This window comes from Vicugna pacos, chromosome 3 (genome assembly GCF_048564905.1).
Source record: "Vicugna pacos chromosome 3, VicPac4, whole genome shotgun sequence".
Lineage (NCBI taxonomy): Eukaryota > Metazoa > Chordata > Mammalia > Artiodactyla > Camelidae > Vicugna > Vicugna pacos.
In genome coordinates, this window is record NC_132989.1 from 120,584,530 (window position 1) to 120,602,207 (window position 17,678).

The following is a 17,678-nucleotide window of genomic DNA, read 5'->3' on the forward strand; positions in this document are numbered from 1 at the left end:
GTCATTTCATCATTTTCCTTTAATTGTCCATTGTCAGTGTTAGCAGTCAGTGCCCTAGTTACTTCCGAGAGTCATTCATTACATTCCTGTTTGGTTCTGGTTTTTTAAAATTACCATTATGAATCCAGCTTTTAATATATTCAACCTATTTCAATCAGATGTAGTCTTTACAGTTTGGATGGTAGAAGTTTACCACCACACTTTCTCTGCAGAGCTGTGGGAAACAGGGACTCGGGCACTACTGGTGGCAACGCAGAACTTCACAGCCCCTACGGAAGAGAATTCTGCAGCATCTCACAAAACAAGTGTACTTGCCCTCTGACCCAGGGATCCTACTTCTAGGACTCCCCCTCTGAGAAACTGGCAAAGAAAACGACTCCACACAATTACTCACTGAGGCAACAACACAAATGTCCTGCTAGAGGACAGAACACTCGTGCAGTGGAGCACGAAGCAGCCAAAAGGAGAAGGGAGGAAGATCGGCTGATGAGGAAGGACCCCAAATGTGCAGGCAAGGGGCAGAGCAGTTTACTAATTAATACAAACATGTATTTCCTTTCTTCTTCCTCAGGACACTAACTAGAAAGAAAAAACACAGTGGGGGCCATGGAGGGGAGTGGGGAGCAGGGGGGACAACTAAGGAGGTGAGCTCTGAACACACAGGCCTTGGAATCATGTAAACACTTAACATATTTACAAACTGAAAATCTTAAAGGCAACCTTTAAACTTGAAAAATAGAATCTGAAACGAATGAACCTGACTGCCTAGGACTGGATTCTACAAAAACTGCCCCAAGACAACAACCTGGAAGGTGGCCCCAAGCAGCATCTGCACAGAAGTGGGAAAAGGAAGAAATCCATTCACAGCCACATCAGCTTCCATTAGTATTTGGTCATTTAAATACTTCAGGACACATGTTCACCTATCAAACCATATGCTAAGAACAAGGAGGAAGTGTCTGTTTTCTGCATTTGCTGTCAGGCACCAAAATTCATTTCTACTCAAACATATACTACAACAAAATTTCTGGACTTTGATGTGACAGAATAAAAAGACAGGCACATATTTCAGGTCAACAAATATGCCTCAAGTCAAACAGTGTAAGATTATAAATGAGCTTGGAAGTAAAAGCAAGTTTGTAACTTTCGCTTCATTTAAGAATCGTGCCCAGTTTGATTACTTTCCAAGAATGAAGCAGGGATAAAGACAAGTGGAACACTCCTGGCTGTTGGTCACTGCAGGCAGTCTCCCTCGGATGCGTCCTCAGCTGAAGGCGGCGGTCACGACACGAACACGGGTGTGAGCTGTTACACATAATTGCAAGAGCGGGGTACTCCAGTCTCCTCAGTAGGAGCGGATGGCTGGGGGAACAGTGGCGCAGTCAGCCTCGTTCAACGTTCTGTCGATGACAGGTCTGTATTCCAGCGAGACCTACAGAAGAAGAGCTGGTGGTGAGTCAGCGCACAAAAATGCACAAACAGCACACTCCCTTGTGTGCCTGAGGAAAATCAACCATAAAAGCAGATTTGCAGACAAGCCTTCAGGAACTTAAACACAAAGGCATTCACTGGAGTGTTTCTCAACCACAAACTCAGGACTATGAATCCACGTGGTGGACACATAATTTATAATTACAGTGCACCGAGCTGCCAGTGCTCTGACACTGACACTGAAAATGCTCAAGAAGTAGGAGCCCCATGTCCACTGTCATCCTGTGAGTCTGTGTAAACTGTCTGCAGCTTTTTCTACTTCTAATCAAAGTTTATATACACACAAAATTTGAAGAAAATATTTCAAAATGATAATAAAGCATCTCTGGTGAGCTTAGAAACGTTAACTTTATTCTTTCTATCTATATTTTCTAAACTGAACGTGTATTTTTTACAATCAGAAAAAAACCCCAATGTTACAAAAATTGGCTTGTACTAAGAGGGAACTCTGACTCTAGACACTGCCAGAAAACAGCCCACATGAAAAATTAAAAAATTGCCGCCGCCTGATTAAATACACACCAGGCACTCTGTGGAAGTGATGAGGACACGGCACAAGGTAACTGCTATAGATCCCAAAAAAGATTAAGACTATCCTTTACAAGTTCTGGAAAGCTTAAGGGCATAAACACTTAATACCGTAATTATTTCTGAATCTTAATGCCTAGCAGAAATGCCAAAAGGATGCGTTATGCTTTGACGAAGACCGACTGAGGGCCACTGCATCTGGGATGGTTGTCTCCAGACCCCGGTGCCCCGCCCCTTCCTGCCCAGGGGAAGCTGAGGCTGCACGGCGTTGCCTGGGCTCCCCTGAGGCTGCTTCCAGATGGCCTGCCAAAGGGACAGGAGGGGAGGGGGTCCTCCTGTCTGTCCCTGTCCACCAGGCTCAGAACCACCACCTCTGCCCCACCACAGGCCTCGGGCGCTTACCTGCCCAGCACCAGTACTGTGGGAGCACCCTTCTGACCACCTGTGCTGGGCTCTGTTTCCAGGCAGAAGCCTGACTGATAGTGTCTTCTGTGGTGTCTCAAATCTGCCAACAGTCCATTTAAATCCACGCTGCTTCTCCCAGTTTACCAAATGCTCAACCGCACAACACGTACCTTCCCTGTCTTGATGTCAACGTACGAAAGCGTGTGCTTCCTCCAGTGCTGCTCAAACGGCTTCTGCTGCTGCCCCTGGATGGGCTTGGAGTAATCGTACTCATCAACCCGCTCCTAAGGCCGCAGAGAAAGCAAGTTCATTTCAGAGAACGCCACCCGCCACCATGTCCAAACTCATTCCTCTACAGAGCAGTAAAACCAGAAAACATGGCAAACTCATCAGAGAGATCTGACGTCAATCCTCCAGACCCCACTCAGCAGGGGGGGCCCCACCGCCAACGCAGACCTTGTTCAGAGAGCCAGGACCTTCCCGGTCCATTTCCAACCTGCGTCCCTGCTACAATTCCCACTGAAACTGCGTGTGCAGGTCTGACCTGGAAGAGTACACAGCAAGAACACGTCGCCCAGCACCACACGCAGGGATGGGAATGAGACTTGGGATCCTTTGGCCAGCGGTCAGCGTTGTAGACCTACCGATGGGCCCTTTCTGATGAGCTGTCGGTCCTCCAGACACACTGACAAGCCCCTCCCTCTGTGCTGGCCCAGCCTGGGGCCCCCACCCCTCATTCACTCCATTTCCAACAGGTCAGGCCTCCGAGCCACACAGCTGTGCCGCAGGCCTGCAGCACAGCGAGGAGCAGAAACCCGCTTCTGCGTTTTCTGCCTATGGCTACTGGACAGATGTTGCAATTAAATTGGTCTTTTATACACTAAAAAGTGCAAATATTTTTCCTGTCTTTTGCTCTGTACTCTTGGAGAGTTCAACTTTTCTTTAAGACTTTTTTATTTTTATGTAGTTTTGGCATTCACATTAAATTTTTCAAAAACTTTTAAAGAGAAGCTGAACGCTAGTAAAGAATATCTTGCTCACTCAGGGTAACAGATAAGACACAAGAGCCTCTTCACATGAAACCCAAAACACCCACCCCCTTGGCTAATCTTACCACGTGGCGCAGGGCACACTTGCCTACTCTACACCTGTGCCTGTGGGGGACGAGCCCTCCCAGGGCAAGCATGTTCCCCTTGCATGTCCGCTGTCACGTCTCAGCCACATGAACCACCAACCCCAGGCCTCGGGGAGAGGCTTCTGTCCTTTGTGCAGACGGGTGTGCTCACTAACCTCCTCCTCTAACTGCGCACACGGCAAACCTAATTCCGCCCCAATCATCACGGGATCACTAAGTCTCACAGGGGATCAAAACCTAGTTCTTCCTGCTTGGCCTCCAGCTGGGCCACCCAAACACTGTCCTGGACCAAAGCCTGTGTGTCCATTGTAGGGAAAGGAGCTAAGGTCCAGCACATGTGCTCCATCCTTAACCCAACCGGCCCCCAAACACCCTCTTCCATTACCCCATGCCGAGAGCTCTTTTCTGCAGAATCTGACATGTGAGCTCTGCATAAAAATCAGTTCATTAAAAAAAACAGTGACCCAAGATGAGGCTCTATAATCCCTCTCCCAAACCAGAGGGCAGGTGTGAACCAATGATTTACTCATCGTTTCTAGTCAGCATGTGAGCACATTCAGGCAACAGCACCTGCTGTGCACTAACACCTGCTCTAGTGAGGCTTGGGGACGCCACCGTCGGCAGCAGCAGACACTGATCCAGAGCAAGAAAAAGGTCACACTAGCACTGAACTGAGTCATTAGAAGAGAAAAAGCATTCTTCTCAATTTACTCTTGGGAAAAACAGAGGAAGTGCAGAGAAATGAAACGCAGAGTGCAGGGTCAGGGGCTGAGCGACAAAGTTGGGGGGACAGGGGTGCACATGACGGCGCACCTTGAAATCCTCCCTGGCATGAGCGCCCCGTGACTCCTTCCGGGCCTCTGCTCCGTAAATGGTCTGCAGGGCACAGAGCATCAGGTTCTGCAGCTCCAGGGTCTCCACCAGGTCAGTGTTCCAAACCATTCCTATGGACACAAGGCACCCGTCAGACAACAGGGTCCAGCCAGGGGTCACTCGACTAAATGGGACGAGCTGGGCCTGACAACAGCCCGCCATGGACAAGCAGCAACAGTGAGTATGAACAGGGTCCTGGAACACTCACCCCGGTCAAATGTCCTCAGGTGCTGCAGGTCGCGGTAGAGCTGGCTGATCTTCTCACAGCCCTCCTGCAGCACGCTCCCAACACGGAACACTGCAGCATGGCTCTGCATCGACTGCAACACAAAGTATCAGGAAAAGCCACGCCAGGAATCTTTAGTGTTTTTTTTTTTTTTTGATGCATTTCATTTTCTGTAAAATATTTATGTAAACAGAAAATCTAGGAAATTCAGACTATGAGTTTGTTACTCTGAATTTTAAAACGAAGTTTGCTTGTTCATGAGAACTTTAAAAATGTACCCTCCAAGCAAATTCCAAATGCACAGTACAGTGACATTACTCATGTCACCTGACATCCCCAGGATGCAGTTACATTTGTCTGGAGGTTTGTACCTTTCGACTCCCTTTACCCAGGCTTCTGTTGCTTCACTCCTGCTACCTTCCTTACATCGCATGAGGCCTCTCTGAAGCCCAGCCTCATCTGAAGACAGAACCACACAGCCCTACGAGAATAGCCTGAAGCACCTTTTCCCTTTCGGTGTCTGTGTGTCAGGGCCACTGGAACCCTCTCAGAATGAAACTAAAGTGAGGGGCTTCTTTCCAGAAAATACCCCCATACAGAAATCCTTGCAAATAATTTCAGGTGGACAGATACCTCATTCACAGCCCAAGAATCCCTATATTAAAAGAACTTTATTGATTCCTAGCTGATTTACATGTTCTCAATTAACCTAAACCTGTTACCTGGTGCAGCAGCCACTAACCACAGGTATGTATGCTTAAGTTGAAATGAACTAAAACTGAGACTGGCCCCATGATCACATGTGATCAGAACACAGGTCGCCCCACCACACGTGCTGACCTAGGAGGCAGTAACTCAGTGTACAGACCACGGCCTCTGCATGTTCCCATGCTACCCCTTGAATTTATTCAGAGGCATCCACAGGCCCAGTCTGAGGACAGTTCCAGAGCTGCTGGATAGCTCCTCAGAGATGAGACACGCTGTGCTTGGGGACGCTCCCAGCTGGGAACTGAGCTTCCCGGACTTTCCCCTGTCCCTTCTCAGGCTGGGACACAGAATGATGGCCAGAGGTGGTGTGAGGAGGGCAGCTGCACCGAGCACCCGGGTGCATCTGAGAGGAGACTGAGTGCTGACACCAGAGCTGCCACCCCCAGCCTTCAGTGCGGAACACACGCACTTCTCTCTTGCTCAGGCCTGAGCCGCTCCAGAGTGTCCAGGCTCCTACCTTCTGCATGTTGAGTCGCAGTTCCGATGTTCTTATGCTTCCATTAGCAAATCTCAATTTGTCAAGATTCATGACAGATTCTTCCCCAGCATTCGGTTTAATCGAGGGAACCTTATCTCCTTAAAGAAAAAAAAAAAAAAGCCAGAATTTAACCTCTGTAAAACACTGAGAAAACCCAGATGGATTTTCCATGACATCAAATGTGTATTACACCCTTCCAGGGAGTCTGGGAAACGCACACATAACCTGAGCTAACCCTCCACTAGATCAGCCTATTCCTGAGGAGGTAGCTACTAACCTGGGACCAAAAAGTAACAAAAAGACAAAATTTCTGGCAAAAAGTAGGTGTCCAATAGGTAACCTCTGAATAAGCAAAACAGAAACCATCTCCTAAGGCGGAAGTTAGATTTATGCAAACAGCCCTTACACCGCGGCTCTGTTATCCAGAACAGCAGTTCTCAGACTTGGAGGTGGGGGGGGGGGTTCACTGGCTGGAGGTGTTTAACAGCCTCCTGCTGATCCTTGCCCTGAACCAGCTCTTACCCAAACCTCCAGGTTTGCTATTCTCGCCTTTCTAAAAGGATGAACGTTTTGAGGGTTTTAAACTTACTTTGGGATGGCATGTTTTTAGATTTATTTTTTGCAGAAGAAAACATGTCAGTGTGAAACAAAGGCCTCCAAGGCCAAGCCCTGCCTGAGCTCTTATTTTTAATGTTTTAAAAATGAACATTCCATAAAACTGAGTTTTTCCTTAGGTGCACAGTTCCATAAATTTTAACGCATGTCTAGACTCTTGTAACCGCCAACATCAGAGCACAGAACACAGTTTATGCATCTTAATGTTTAAAATACGCATGTTTTCGGAAAATTTATGGTACAAACATTTTTCTTTTTTTTAGAAATTAAAGTGTAACTAAAGCATGGTATCACTTTTAGAGCAGCTTGCTGGTTCTGACAAGCAGAGCTGCATAAGCCCCACCACATGCGGCCCCAGCCCTGCTGACCGCCCCCTGGCTCCTGCCCTCGCTCCCCTTCTCCAGGACGCCACACAGACAGAGCCACACACGTGTGGCCTCCTGATTCGGGATCACACCGCCTGGCACACGGGAGATGCATCCGTGTTACTGCACGTGTGGGTAGTTTGCTCCTTTTTACTGCTGAGTTCCATAAAATTTTTTAAAGTGTGCACTGGTTTTTCAGATAGAAAAGTGTAAAGCATTCTTACAAAACTTCCTTTTTCTCACTGTCAGTGAAAGGGAACCTCTAATTTCCTGCTCTGCTCTGAGAGACTAGCCATGAGCACCAGGGTTGGCGTCAGACCAACACGTAGTATGTTTTTCCTTGGCAAATTATTTAGTTGCCACGAGAAGAGAATCACTGGCGGAGTCCACTCCCTCAGAGAAAAGGCAGAGCCGTGACCCAGGCTTCTACTGTTTGCATTAACCCATCCCTTTTCTTCCAACAGATTATTCTTTTTTTATTATTTTACTAACTTTCTGTAAGTACGTTCATTTATACCTACCATTTAAAACATTTCTTTGGAGGTAATTCATACCAGGCAAGTAACGTGATAAACCCCCTCGAAATAACAATTTTCCAGTAGTGACTTTCCTGAGCAGGTAATAATGACTGCAAAAAACCTGACTGAAAAAAGTGGTTACTCTCCTAATTGTCCCACGTAGCCTGTGTCTAGTCTCAAGTCTATCACCACAAAAGTCTCGGAATCCCTGTTTCCTCACTTCCAGGGGAAAAATCCAGACCCACGCTGTATGACCACAAAGCAGATTTCCAATCACAGTCGAGACTGTAACCTCTTGCTTCCTGGAACAGCCAGGCTACTGGAGGCAGCACATACCGGGTCTGCAGGACTCTGCGATGCTCAGGGCGCACGCTCGGCCAAAGACCACCAGGTCTAGGAGTGAGTTGGCCCCCAGACGGTTGGCGCCATGCACAGAGGCGCAGGCGGCCTCCCCACACGCGTATAGGCCTGGCACGATCTGATCTTGGCCATTCACGTGCTTCAGAACCTGCGAAAGACTAAGGTTATGGAGCGTGGTCTGCATGCCCCCTCCCTACGAGGGGTGGGAGAAAGGAGAGAGGTCAAGACTGGGCCCGCCCCACCTGCAGGGAACCCTACCAGCATCATCCAGCCTCCTCCCACCCTGAGCCAAGGTCAGAGGTCCACACCCCCACTGTGGACTCAGAGGAGGGGTGCACGGCGGGTGGAGGAATAATTAGGTGGAGGCAGATGCCTGGGGTGGTGATTCAGACCCCTCCAGCAATTCCCTCCCACCTCGCCCACTGAGGGACTCAAGCAAAACGGCAAGAAAGCTCTGTCAACCACAGGTCACACAAAGGTATTGACTGTAAGGAGTACACAGTTCACCATTTACAACATGCAACCACGCAGGAAAATGTAATTACACACTGGAAAAACTGCACGTGACCTTGTGTCTGTGACAGTTCATTAAGCAGAGATTATAAACTGTTCACAGTTAATCAAGAAATGAATGCAGGAATTAGACTGTGACCACAGCCCCCGCCCAACCACCCAGGACCCTGCGGGAAGGCATCTGCGAGGGCCTGCAGGGGACTCTTGGCCATCACCTGCCCCTTGTAGTTCGTGGGGATGCCGCCCATGTTATAGTGCACGGTGGGGAGCACGGGGATCGGCTCCTTGGTGACATCCACGCCTGCGAAGATCATGGCCGTTTCTGAGATGCCAGGCAGGCGCATTGCCAGCTGCTCTGGGGGCAGGTGATGCAGCTGCAGGTAGACGTGGTCCTTCTCAGGGCCACAGCCTCTGGGGATAAAGGACATCACAGCATGAGGCCAGGAGTAGCAATCCAGGAGGCTCCATGTTCTTCGGTCCCAGAGAAAATGTCCTCTTCACCAAGGCCACCTTTACATGGCACCTCTTCTCGGCTCCCATCACATACCAGGGTGGACTCCAGGTGCTGGACGCATCCGTGAACACCATGGACAGCCTGCCCTGAACAGCTCACCCAAGTGTCGGGAGGTCACAACTTGCCACGCTCTCCTTGGTGAGTGCATTACAACATCCTTTCACGCCAAAGCTCCAAGGAGCCATCTGACTTCTCACTCCTTGTGCACAAATGTCAAACCTCTAGAGGCCACATCTCCAGGCATTTAACCAGTGGGCACAGTGCAGAGCACTGACGCCTCAGGCTGCTTTACTGAAGAACAGCCCACCCACCCTGAGGGCCCCAACTGTCTGGGGGTTAAATCAACACGCTGTTTGAGGCTCACACACTAACCTCAGGTTGGGGGTATGTCTTTGCCCCCAACTAAGTCTCTGCCCCTGTCACACACTCATTCACACAAACTATGTTCCACGGATTTGAGAAAGACTTACAGCAAACTGGCCAGATGTCTCAAAACACAGAGAGAGATCATAAACTGCCAGGCAGTCAGAGGTAAGTACACACGTGCCCTGGGGCAGGCGGGGGGCCGACACTCACACAGAAGCCACCCAGCTCACGCTGACAGGCAGACACGAACCACAGCTATCAGGGCAGGGGGTGCACGCCCTCTGAGGACAGACCTTCCTTCACGGATTTCCAGAGTCATGGACCGGGACACAACGTCCCTGGATGCCAGGTCCTTTGCGACGGGGGCGTACCGCTCCATGAACCTTTCGCCTTGACTGTTAATGAGGATGCCGCCCTCTCCACGGCACCCTTCCGTGATGAGACAGCCAGCACCGTATATGCCTGCAAGGAACGAGCTGATCAAACATTTATGACCCGACAATCGCTGGGTCTACATCTCAAATGCAAATATTTTCCCCAAGACATTTTGGGGGTAGAGAGGACATTTGGAGGGAGAGAGGAAAGGGTGTACAAAGGGCATGACACTCATGACACTTTGGCAACGACAAGCAACGACCAAGTCGCAGAAAGGTCAGCTGCGTGGACAACACAGCTCTGCCCGATACCCCAATTACAGCTGTGTTCTAAACTCTCAACACGACGAAGTGTATGTTAAATGCCTCAGCTTTTGTGTTAATTTGTGAACATCCTTTTGCACCATGGAACTGTGGTGACTAGGGATCTTGGAAAGCTGGCCTCTAAAGTAACAAGATGACGAGGCAGCAGCTGCTGCACTGCCCTCAGGCCGCACCTGCTGTGCGAGAGCTATGCCTCACAACAGTCCCAGCAGGACGGCTCCCATCTTCAGAGATGAGCCCACCAAAACGACGCTAGGAAGGGAAGAGCCCAAATCCACGTCTGCCAATGGGTGGGGGTGGGGGGGATCTGTGCCCTATCTGGACTGTCGCCCAGTACAACGAGGACAAGGACGCCCAGTGTGGGATGTTAACACATCCATCAGTGCAGCTGGAAGGGCTGGCACGTTAAGCAGTGCACAAAAGGTCACTGTGCTTTTAGAATTAGATGCAAATTCCTGCATCTCATCTTCCAGTTTTCCTGGTTTCGATGGTGTTTTTTCCAGTGGTTTACTTCTGACATGTTGAAAAGGAAGCAAAAGAATTGGAGTTCTAACTATAAAGAGAACTCAGAAGCCTCATTTTGTTGGTTAAAAATAGCAATAAGATGAACACATAATACATTTTTTACTTCTTATCTCTGCCAGGGTTCAGAAAGAACATACTGATGGAGCACAGAGAAAAACAGACCTGGTTCCTCGGCGCAGTGGCAGCTCCTCCGTGGACAGGTCAGAAAACCCAGAAAGCTCAGGACAGGATTTGCCAACCACCCCCTCAGCCTCCCCTCCCACACACGCTGGTCCCCGCACTCGTCCACAGCCCAGGGACCCCCATCACACTCTCCCCACAGCAGCCTGATGGACACCCTTCTGCAAGCTGCAGTCTGCACCATTCTCTACTGCCTGAGGTCTGACCACGGGCTGGGCACCAAGGGATGCAGGACACGAGGCAGACCCATCCCCGCCCCCTAGCAGAGGAGGATGACACTGGACAACCACCGCTTCCTGGCTGGGTAAGCGCGCCAAGACAGGGTGCAGAGGTAAAACGGTGACCTCCACTGCCTTGGGGGAGACAGGGCCGAGCCTCCTTGAGCAAGTCTCAATCAGGGTCTGAGATCCAGAAAGCAGCATTGCACGAACCACAGAGGAGCTACTGCAGGCACTGACTGAGTGCTCCAAGGACAGAGAGCCCTGCCCTGCCCTACCTGTGGGGTGGAACTGAACGAACTCCAGGTCCTGGCAGGGAAGGCCTGCCCTGGTGATCATGGCAGTGCCATCCCCGGTGCTGGTGTGGGCAGACGTGCAGCTGAAGTAGGTGCGCCCGTAGCCTCTGGAAAACAGATGGACCAGCAGAGCTGACTGCACAGCGTCCCGTCAGGACCTCCCTTCTCACGACCCTGGGCAGACGGAGCAGCCCAGGCAGCGCCTCTGTGGGTGCCGACCGCACAGGGTGCCAGGGTGCCGGAAGGTAGCCTGGGGCAGAGGCGGCGCTGTCACTGTACTTTAGGGCACTTTCATGCTGTGTGAATTTCCCTGATAAGCTAATGTTACTTTCCTAATCAAATTAAAAACCACTTAGGAGTTCACTACTTAAAAGGGTTAAAACAACAGACTGATCGCGGATGAGATGGAATTTACTTACTTTCCTCATGTGAATGAACACCACTTATCTACCCAGAAATCAGTATAAACACAGCATCCATTAAAGCAAAAAAGATGTTATTCCAGAAAACATCACATGACCCTCCAGGCCTATTTCCTCAGGGGTCCCCCAGCTGTGAGCTGAGGACACCTGCCCGCCACCTGAGGCAAGTGCTGGTGTCGCCCCTGGGCTGGCAAAGCGACTGCCTTCACTGGGTAAAGTCGCAGCCTGCGCCTCAGCCAGGACCCCGTGACGCCTCTATTTCACCACAGTGAAGAAACTAAACACAGCAAAAGCAGATCCCTACCCCGTGGCCACAACAGTGTTCTTTGCTCTGATGCGGTGGATGGACCCGTCCTCTATGCACAGGGCAATAACTCCACGACACTCCCCATCTTCCATCAGGAGATCCAAGGCAAAATACTCCACAAAATAGCTGGTATCGTATCGCAGAGACTGAGAAAGGGGGAGAAAGTAAGGGATCTGGCATTTGCAATCACATTGTCAAAGCCAACAGGCTAGAGACTGGATCTGGTGCAGGCAAACCCTCAGGGAGCACCAGGCTGGAAAGAGGTGCAGACGGTAGCCCATGGATGACTGTGCCAAAGCCATCATGTGACGGTGCCGCCACACAAACGATGCACCCCAGAAGAGGATGCCACAACATGGACACAGCTCTCAGCTCTACACAACCCGGAGCGGCGCCACCTGCAGCACTGAGCTCCCCTCAGACCACAGGGCCTCGACTTGGACCAGCCTGTACCATGGGGGTGTGCTGCCACGTGGCCACTTAGGCCAAGGAAACGAAACATTGAGCTCATCTCCACACAGCAGGAGAGTCAACCTGAGCAGTGCCCTGGCACCAGGCTCAGAATCTGACAGCCTCAGTTTAATGGACAGGGCGGCCGTCAAGCCACCAGCCCTACAAGTGACACATGATTCCCAGGGATGGGCAGATCCTGCTACACAACTGCCAACACTCAGCCATGGAGGCCAGTGTCTCAGCACTTGCAAATCAATGATCTGTCCTGGCTGGAGAATGAGAATTCAGGACTGTCTGACTGTGCTAAAACAGTATTATTCAGAATATTGATTATTTAGCAACGCTGGCCCTGATTAACCAGTGACTACTGTCCCTCAAGTCACAGGCCAGTATTAACAGTTAAATATTAAAACAAATCAATCAGCTGAGGAACTCGGAGGTGGGAAAAGAGCCTCAAAATACTTACACTCTGTTCTCACACTTTCAGTGTGACAGACCCCAAGTCCAAACCTGGTATGAATGATTATCAATTGAATTTTCTAAAACAGATACTTCCAAGTTAACAATGACAAAGTTACTCTGCTACTTTTTAAGTGATCTGTGGGCTGACAGGCTGACCCATCCCCAGGGTGGCCTGCTTCCAGCCTGTCACCATGGGCCTGGCCTGCCTGGCCACGTCTCCCCCCCGAGCACCCAGGGCTCCTCACCCTTCCATACAACGTGTGCAGCAGTGAGTGGCCAGTGCGGTCAGCCACACAGCAGCACCGATGGGCCTGCCCGCCTTTCCCGAACTTCAGGCTCTGTCCTCCAAAGGCGCGCTGGTAGATTCTCCCATCCTCAGTTCTGCTGAACGGCATGCCGTAGTTCTCCAGCTGAGAAACACAGAAACAAACACCTAGTATCTTAAAGGGGTCAAGACGCTCATGGCTAAGTTACACTAGGACTTCAACACTAATCTGCAGACCCAAATGAACACATTCTATGAAGACGTCAGCACCAAGAAAGAAGATTTCCCATGACAGCAGCTCACCGCCATCCCTCCGGCTGACTGCTCCCGCCACGATCCCTTGGGCATTGGACAGCGGCGAGACCTTACCTCCACCACGGAGGCGGGGGCCTGCTCCGTCATGTAGTGGATGGCATCCTGGTCCCCCAGCCAGTCGGAGCCCTTCACAGTGTCATAGAAGTGCCACCTCCAGTTGTCCTCCTCCATGTTCCCCAGGGCAGCGTTGATGCCCCCCTGGAGGAAGGAGCCGCCGTGAGCCTCACAGGAACCCAGCAGCACCTTCCAGGCCCACCTCCCTACCACCTTCTGCCCTGGGACCAGGCTCAGGAAAGAGGTCTCACGACCTGGCAGACTTCGACGGGCGTCCCTTCCCTGCCAACCTAGAGACGGGGCCCAGCTCTGGAAGCCCCCAGCCTCGGTGCCTCATTTGTGGTAGGGTGTGGTGCTCAGCTCCTTGGGGAGCTCCTGGAGGGTCACCAAGATTCCTCAGACAAGACTTCCTACTCCCAAGCCCACATGTAAAACAGACACGCCACCTGTACCCAATAATGTTGTGACAAGCGTTCCCAATGGGTATTACAGGCAAGTGTTAAAGACAGAAGTGCCTCCTGCCAAGGGAGCTGGTAAACCCCCACTTCCTTCTGCTGTGCCTCCCCGCCGACCCCCACTGCACGTCCCTCAGTCACACAGATCACAGACAGGGACAAAGGGACAAACGTTACCCACCCCCCACACCTTAAAACCAAGTTACTCCTCTCTCTCTTTTTCTCAAGTAGAGGCATGTTTTCTAACTTCCCTCTTTTTCCCAATTGTTATTCACTCAGAACTTCTGAGTCAAGCAGAACCTCGCCCTGAGCACTGCCTGATTCCTCATGTTCTCTCTTCGCACTGGCACAGAGCAAGGAACCCAGCACAGACACACTACAGGAGCCATCAAGTTACTTCCTCCCTCCCGCCTCCAACTGCAAACCCAAACACAATCCTGATGAAAATCTTCAGTTTCAGAGCAGCAGCAGTAGACAGCTGGTTTAAAATAATGCAGAAACATGTGGCCCGGGCACCTGCATAAATGCTGCCATCCTTCCTCCATTCAAACCTTTTCTCAAGAACCAGCACTCAAGTTAAGCCACCTTTTCTCATTCTTTTGATTTTATTAATATTGCACTACCTGAACGCTGTATTGTTTTGCAATATCATTCCAAATTACCTGTTTATGTCCCTTTTTCCTTCCAGACAATGAATTCCCCAAAGATATATATTACTTATTCTTCAGTTTAAAAAGCAGAGCTTTTCCCCACAAGTATCTGGGCAGCTGAGTGCCTGAAGGATGCCGCTGGGCCCTGAACACAGCTGCACCAGATGTAACGGCTGGGAGGCTTTCGCTTGTTCCCAGAAAGTCACCACACCCTCTGTCGTCTCCAAGAGGAGACGCGTTCAAATACAAGAAAAGACGGCAAACGTGACTACAGAACACGACCTGTACACTCGCCAGGCCCTGTCTAAGGTGTCTAGAGTGACAAAACAAAATGATAAAATCACCACATGATTTCCCATCATGCCTTCACTCCTGCCCTCAATTCAGAGCATCAAAGGCCACCATTTTCTGTGCTGCACCTTTGTGCCACCATGAAAGCTCGCCAGCCGTACCCTGGAGGCCCACCCTGAAGAGCTGCCCTGAGGGTTCTGGCAGCTGCGGACAAGTCCATAGCAAGCTGGTTCAGATCGGGGAGGTGCAAGGAAGGAAATCACACCACACGGGGGGCAGGCACCAGGGGTGTGACTGGAGCAGAAAAATGTGACAAAAAGGCTGCTGGCAGTGGGCTGGGGGCAGTGTGGACAGAGACCCCAAGACCTGGCGAGTGAGTGCCAGGAGCAGAGGGAGCACGGTGAGAGCAGCCTGCGGTGAAGGCTGCTCTGGCAGAGTGCCATTCATGCAGTGCCGCCGTGCAGACACTGAAGGCACGGAGTGAGCCCTCCTCCTACCTGGGCTGCGACAGTGTGTGACCTGGTAGGAAAGAGCTTCGTAACACAGGCCGTGTTAAACCCTGCCTCAGAAAGACCAAATGCAGCTCGTAGGCCAGCCCCTCCAGCGCCGACCACCACTGCATCAAATTCATGATCCACTACTGGGTACTGCGTAGAAATCTGGAAAAGAAAAATCGACCTGTCAGTCACTGGTGCAACAAGGCCAGACAGAGACTGTGGCTGCGGTGATAGAGCCTGAAGGGAAAGAAGTAACACAAGGGCAACTGCCATGCCCAGAGGGCCCCGCCCGGTGCTGGGCCCGAACACTGAGCACAGCACAGCCGTCATGGCAGGTGGGCAGCGGACACACCCTCACACTCACCCTGAACGGGGCCGCCAAACAGCTATCAGCAGCACAGAGCCCATCACACGGGGCTAGGACACTCACCGTTAGCTGAAATGCCAAAAACCCAGGGCAAGCAACCAGACACAAAGAAAGCAACACCACAAGTCAAAATACCAGTTTCAACTATGGGTTTTCTTTCCAATTATCATTTTCACTTGTCTTCTCTTTTTATGTTTGTACCCAGATACATACGCTTATACAAATCTAAACTTACAATGTAGTACAGACCATGATTCTCAGCCTGTGATTCACAAGTTGCTCATGAAAATGCTGAAGTGTTGTCTTCACTTAGGTAAGCAGAGCCCAGTTCACCTGGGTGACCACCCAGGATCCCAGGACACAAGGCTACTCCAGATCCACTTTGTGTTTACGTCTGAGAAGGTGACAACTAGCATTTAGTAACGATCGTGAGACTGTGAGAAAAGAACTCATAAGCAAACTTCAGTTCCTCCAACAGAGAGCAGATGGGCCCAGTGAACTCAAGAGCCGAAGGGGCTACACAGTGCTCAGCTGAGCAGCGTGGCTGCCACCATCCACCCCAGTAAATGCCACTCATCTGACGTCTGTTTCATCATTCTGTTTACTTGATTTAAAGTTTAACCTGGTTTATAGATATATAAAAGCTACAGCAAAAATGTTAACACCTATGTTTATATTAGTGCTAAAATTAAGCATTTGTACACTAAAAATAATTTAAGCATTATTAGAGTGAGAATTTTTTATTTCAAGTAAGACCTGTGTATTACTCACATATATTAAAAACTGGCATACAACACCACTCCACAAAGTCAAGAAATCACTTATAATGGAACAAAGAGCCATGAACTTACTGCATCTGAAACTTTGGCAGACGACCTCTTATTGCCATCAATGGTGAAGTGGAAACTGCGGGATCCTGTCTGCAATGCTGCTGGCTGCTGCTGAAACACAGATGATGAGTGTTCAGTGTCTTCAAGGAACAGGGACTTGTAATCAAAACTTCCCTTCTAAGTCATTACCCTTCTATGCACCCAGGTGCTCCCCTTCACCCAGAAACCTCACCTGGAACCTTCCACTTAACCCTGAAGGGTAAGGCAAAGGTAGGCCCAGGAGGCGAGGACCCAGCACTCTGGCAAGGCCCTTCCAGATGAAGCATATTTCCAGACAGGATGCTCACTGACTCGGGAAAGGAAAAAGGCACACTTTCACGTTAGTTTCTCAATTCATGGTATTTAGTGGAGAATGGGAAGGATGTCTGTATTACTGACTAAGTGGGAGTTTTGCAAACAGTGAGATGCTTTTCCTGGACCCATCACAGCCCTCTTCACACTGGTGCCCCAGGAGGTTTGCAGCTCACTGGGACCTGGGACCAGCATACAGCAGTGCATTGGGGTGGAGGCTCCAGAGCAGGCTCTGTTCCTCATGGTGGCACTGAGGCACCAGTGGTACCATCCCTTCATTGCAGACGTGAAGACGCAGGCCCAGGGATGCTTCCCATCCTGCCTCACCACTCTCCACGTGGGCACTAGGCTCAGCCACACCCCTCATCTGACCTATGCTGCCCTCTGCCTGGACACCTGGACACCTGTCCCTGGCCAACCTCTGCAACTCTCCAAGTCCCATCTTCAATGCCCCATCCTGTAACCATTTCCCCAACGTAGCCCAGCATGAGAGGCAACATTCTTCATGTGCTAAGAATGTCAGCAATTTAGAAAGTACGTCTTTCCCTTCTGCTGACTGTAGACTACTGACAGAGTCTTAGAAATACCATACAGAACAGTTTTGGGAAATAAGTACATTCGACAATGACAAGAGGGGATATGGGAGATGCCTTCAGATATGACTACAGGACAAGCAAGCTGGGGTCACAGGGAGAATTTCCAACAAAAAATGAACTTCAACAGAGTGTTTTAAACTGGAGAGACATCCCGACAAGATGTAGGACTCGGGCAGGGATGGAGGACCTGGCCACTGTAAGGAGGGGCAGAGGCAGCCCCTCTAACCCTGAGGCCGAGTGGTGGCTGACACAGATGTTTGAGTTTATTTTAATGGCTACAATCACAACGTA

General features: G+C 50.4%; 1 protein-coding gene across 2 annotated transcripts in view; it reads right to left on the reverse strand.

Moving 5' to 3' along the window:
* Positions 1–17,678, reverse strand: part of SDHA (succinate dehydrogenase complex flavoprotein subunit A) — a 21,071-nt gene continuing 3,393 nt past the window's right edge. Inside the window, exons 2-15 of one of the 2 annotated variants that reach the window (XM_015251517.3) lie at positions 16,462–16,548; positions 15,244–15,405; positions 13,351–13,494; positions 12,962–13,126; positions 11,799–11,947; positions 11,055–11,179; positions 9,449–9,617; positions 8,491–8,686; positions 7,739–7,910; positions 5,884–6,002; positions 4,641–4,752; positions 4,373–4,503; positions 2,595–2,708; positions 1–1,432 (exon numbers count right to left, since the gene is read on the reverse strand). In XM_015251517.3, coding sequence (XP_015107003.1) covers positions 1,346–1,432; positions 2,595–2,708; positions 4,373–4,503; positions 4,641–4,752; positions 5,884–6,002; positions 7,739–7,910; positions 8,491–8,686; positions 9,449–9,617; positions 11,055–11,179; positions 11,799–11,947; positions 12,962–13,126; positions 13,351–13,494; positions 15,244–15,405; positions 16,462–16,548 — 1,932 coding nt within the window. In that variant the 3' untranslated portion in view covers positions 1–1,345. Of the gene's footprint in view, positions 1,433–2,594; positions 2,709–4,372; positions 4,504–4,640; positions 4,753–5,883; positions 6,003–7,738; positions 7,911–8,490; positions 8,687–9,448; positions 9,618–11,054; positions 11,180–11,798; positions 11,948–12,961; positions 13,127–13,350; positions 13,495–15,243; positions 15,406–16,461; positions 16,552–17,678 lie in introns of both variants that reach the window. The other variant, XM_015251511.3, reaches the window with a different exon arrangement.